This window comes from Octopus bimaculoides, chromosome 24 (genome assembly GCF_001194135.2).
Source record: "Octopus bimaculoides isolate UCB-OBI-ISO-001 chromosome 24, ASM119413v2, whole genome shotgun sequence".
Taxonomy (NCBI): domain Eukaryota; kingdom Metazoa; phylum Mollusca; class Cephalopoda; order Octopoda; family Octopodidae; genus Octopus; species Octopus bimaculoides.
Genome location: NC_069004.1, coordinates 23,066,188 through 23,071,058, shown reverse-complemented (window position 1 = coordinate 23,071,058; position 4,871 = coordinate 23,066,188). Strand labels below are relative to the sequence as shown.

At 39.9% G+C, this 4,871-nt stretch overlaps 1 protein-coding gene across 1 annotated transcript in view; it reads right to left on the bottom strand.

Moving 5' to 3' along the window:
- Window positions 1-4,871, bottom strand: part of LOC128250677 (uncharacterized) — a 42,004-nt gene that overhangs the window by 8,606 nt on the left and 28,527 nt on the right. The window contains exons 5-6 of the mRNA XM_052976280.1: window positions 4,384-4,537; window positions 691-733 (exon numbers count right to left, since the gene is read on the bottom strand). Coding sequence (XP_052832240.1) covers window positions 691-733; window positions 4,384-4,537 — 197 coding nt within the window. The remainder of the gene's footprint in view (window positions 1-690; window positions 734-4,383; window positions 4,538-4,871) is intronic.

The following is a 4,871-nucleotide window of genomic DNA, read 5'->3' as shown; positions in this document are numbered from 1 at the left end:
CCAATGTTCACCATTTGCTGTATTCACCTCTCTTCTTCTATCTGCCACTCTCCCATCACCCTCACAAACCTACCCGCACACAATGTGACCCTAATGAATCTTCCCCTACAACATATCTTCCTAACACCTCCTTCTGCCTGTGACCATTCACTACACACCCCACCTCATCTCCCTCTCTCCTTTCACAATTAGAAAAGAAAGATTGATGGTGAAAAGGTGTATCCTCAACCTTAAGGTAGACATAAGAGAAGCGGGATGGGAAGGCAAGTTCACTGAAGTGTGAGACATGATGGGCAGTGATGAGAAGGGAATGCATTAGTTGGAGAAACCAAGCCAAATCAGACTGAAACCTGGTGCAGCTCTCTGGTTCACCATCTCTAGTCAAACAACTCAACCTAGCATAGAAAATAGATGCTAAATGATGAGGAGGATGATGGTGGTGTGTATGTGCTTATAAGCTTAAGACTTCTTACAGTGTTACATTTATAGCCCTTGGTTGATGTTGGATGATAGAAACGGTATGAGTAATTAGAGCAATCATTTCAATGCAAGCAATACCTTCTCTAACATTAAACAATGGCTACAGATGTACATCCTTAAACTTGTAAGCAGCTGGTTCGATAGCAATACACTGAAATTATTGAATCAAGCCAATTAGAAGCCAAACATTACATAACAAAAATATCTTACTTTGATCTTGTGGATAAAGCTGGTGCAGGGATCTTTTCAGAAGCTGAAATAGGAAAAAATTAAAATTTAATTAAGAACAACTAAATTCTCTGTCACACTTACACATTTATTTTCATCATTGTTTTTAACATCCACTTATTTATGCTTGCATGTATCAGACAGGATTTGATGAGGCATATTTTCTAAAACTGGATGCTCTTTCTGCCACCAACCTTCACTTGCAAGGTAATATTTCCCCACGTGGTTTTCACAGAAGACTAGAAATGAACCACATCGCTTGTATGATAGTGCTCATTTACAAACATTACCTGATGTTAAGAGAAGGGTACACACACACCACACACACACATATATATTTGGTAGACCGAAACTCAAAGAAACACATTCAGGTGTGACTGTATGGTAAGAAGCTTGTTTCCCAACCACATAGTTCTGGGTTCAGTCTCACTGCATGGCACCTTGGGTAAGTGTCTTCTACTATAGCCTTGGGTCAACCAATGTCTTGTGAGTGGATTGGATAGATGGAAACTTAAAGAAGCCTGTTATGTGTATCTTTGTTTGTCTCCCCACTCCCCCATTGTTTGGCAACCAATGTTGTTGTTTACAATTCAGTAAACCTAGCGGTTTGGCAAAAGAGACCTATAGAATAAGTAATGGGCTTTGAAAAAAATAAGTCCTGGGGTTGATTTGTTCAACTGAAACCCTTCAAGGTAGTGCTCCAGCATGTCCGCATTCAAATGACTGAAACAAGTAAAAAAAAGAGCACACACACACAAGCTTCTTTCAACTGTCTGTTTAGCAAATCTGCTCACAAGCTTTGGTCAACCTGGGGTTATAGAAGGCATTTGCCCAAGGTGTCATACAGTAGGGGGGTGAACCTGAAAACATGTAGCTGGGAAGCAAGCTACTCAACTAAAAAGCTATGGTTGCACCTAAAAATTAAAATTAAAATCAATTTTACTCTTTCAGTCATTGGACTGTGGCCATACTGAAGCACCACCTTATGTCTAAATACAAGAGTCAGTCAAGAGGGAAGAACCAATGCATAAATCCTTTGCAGGTTACACACCCAGACGGAAGCTTATACAATTTCAACATCCGTATATTAGTACCTACAATAGGGGAAGAGGCAGAATTTTAAAAGGGTGGCAGTTGTGGCAAGGAAGTGATCAGTGATGGAACTGGGTAGCCATGTAAATTACCAATCAAAGAAGTAAACTACCAAAGTCACTCAACATGGGCTGTGGACTGCAGAAGACATGCAAAGGCTTGAAAGAAATGAAGCTAGCATGCTCTGGTAGATGTGCAACATCAGTGTGTACATACGATAGAGTGTAAGGGTCTCAAGAGACATCAGATGTAGTGTGCAGGAGAGAAGACAGCTGCATAAAGAAGTGCTGATTTCTAATTGTGGAAGGAACCCGTGGAAGAGGTAGACCCAGGAAGACAAAGGACAAGTTGGTGAAATGGGATCTTCAGATATTGAGTGTCATAGAGGTGATGACAGGTGACCAGTACTTCTGGCGAATTACTGTGCGCTTGAGAGGATACGTCAAGCTAAGTGAAATCATGGTCGTAGCACAGCAATATGTAAAAGGTACCCAGTGCACTCGGTAAAGTGGCTGGTATTAGGAGGGGCATCCAGCTATAGAAACCAAGCCAAAGCAGACAACTGGAGCCTGGTGCAGTTAGCCAATTTACCAGCTCTGGTCAAACTGTCTAACCCATGCTAGCTTGGAAAACAGATGTTAGATGATATTTTCTTCCTCTTGCCAACATCTACCTTTCTCTAAACAAGGTAATATTTCCCCTTGGCTTGAAATGAAGACTGAAAATGAACGACATTGCTTGTATGATGATGCTCATTTACAATCATCACATGATTCCAAAATAAGGATGTACACAAACACATGCACTACAACACTTCTTTCAGTTTCCGTCTACCAAATTCACTCACAAGGCTGTGGATGGCCTTGAGCTATAGCAGAAGACACTTACCCAAATTGTCACACAGCAGGACTAAACTCAAGACTACATAGTTGGGAAGCAAGCTTCTGACCCATACATCCACAGAAAATATGTATAATAGCAAGCATATAGGCTATTTTAAATGCCTCAAACATGTATTTTTTTAAAAAACACAAATAAAATGTCTCTAAGAAAATTATCACATTTAAAAAAAAATGCAAAAAATGAATAGAAATCAACAATGAAGTTAAACTGGCTTGCTTTTTTGCTACTTCAAAATCTCCATGTCAATAATGACTGGCATTCTGCTAATTCAGCCATAGGATTAAAACAAGATTTGTTAATATAATAGGTGCATCATGGCTTTGTGGTTAAGAAGTTTGTTTTCCAACCGCATGGTTTGAAGTTCAGTCTTTTTCGCATGGCAGTGTTTCCTACTAAAGCCCTGGGCCAATCAGTTTTGCAAGAGGATTTAGTGGACAGAAAACTGAAAGTTGTCCATTGTGTACACACACACACACACACACGAATGAATATATATATATATATATATATATATCAGAAGGGATTAATAAATTCAGGCAGATATCTATAAAGTGCTCAGTGTTAAACGATTTTGGTTAACTTGGCATGGCTGTGTGGTAAGAAGCTTGCTTCCCAACCTTGGGCAAGTGTCTTCTACTATAGCCTTGTGAATAGATTTGGCAGATTTTGTGTGTGTCTGTTTTTGTCCCCCTGTCATCACTTGACAACTGATGCTGGTGTGTTTATGTCACATAACTTAGCGGTTTGGCAAAAGAGAATAAGTACTAGGGTAGCAAATGTGATGCTCCACATAAAACAAGTAAAAGAATAAAAGAATATCAAACAATTAGATACCAATAAATGCAAAATAAATCTAAATACTGCAGAGAAGAATGAAGAAATTTGGAATATAAGATAACAAGAATAAGAATGGAGAAAATCCTATCTTTAATTGGTGATTACACCCTACATGACTGACAATTGTTTTTATTGTACCAGCATATTTAGATACAGAAAAAAGTATAAAATATCATTCAAATTAACATATCCCATAATAAATATACTGTTGGCACTCCGTCGAGGGTTCCAGTTGATCCGATCAACGGAACAGCCTGCTCATGAAATTAACGTGCAAGTGGTTGAGCACTCCACAGACACGTGTACCCTTAACATAGTCCTCGGGGATATTCAGCGTGATGCAGTGTGACAAGGCTGACCCTTTGAATTACAGGCACAACAGAAACAGGAAGTAAGAGTGAGAGAAAGTTGTGGTTCGCCACCATCCCCTGCCGGAGCCTCGTGGAGCTTTGGGTGTTTTCGCTCAATAAACACTCACAACGCCCGGTCTGGGAATTGAAACCGCGATCCTATGACCACGAGTCCGCTGCCCTAACCACTGGGCCATTGCGCCTCCACAATATAAATATATAATGATGATGATAATGTATATGCATGTGTGAGTGTGTGTGTAGTATTTGTGTCTCCTTGTCTTGACATTGCATGATAATTGTAAATGAGTGCCACTGACATACAAGCAGTGTTATTAATTTCCAATATTCTGTGAAAACATGTTTGACCATTGGCCATGCAAGAACTGGGAACAGAAAAGACATCTGGCCATAGAAAAAAAATCTGCCTCAAACTTTTGACCAATGCAAGCATGGAAAAGTGGATGTTAAAATGCTAAAAACAAATACATACCTTTGACGACTGGCTTGTGGATGGCTTTCACCGGGCCTTTTTGTGCCACCTGGTTGGAGACGTTAGGTTTACTGATGTTCAGTGTCATAAGAGGTTGCTGTAGTTTAAATGGCTGCGTCATTTTGGGTTTCACCACTTCCTTAGAACCTGATGTCTGATGATAAAAAAAATTCAAATCTCATTCTGAAATTTTATATTGTGTAGTGAAGAAGCTTGCTTTGCAACCATGTGTTTCTGGCTTCAGTCCCATTGTGTGACACCTTGGGCAAGTGTCTTCTACAACTGATCAATGCCTTGAGAGTGAATTTAGAAGACGAAAGCTATGAGGAAACCCATCATGTGTGTGTGTGTGTGTGTGCGTGTGCGTGTGTGTGTGTGCGTGTGTGTGTGTGCGTGTGTGTCTCTGGCACTATCATTTGACAACCAGTGTTGGGTTAGTTTAGGTCTCCATAACTTAACAGTTTAGCAAAGAAACTTACAGAAAAAGT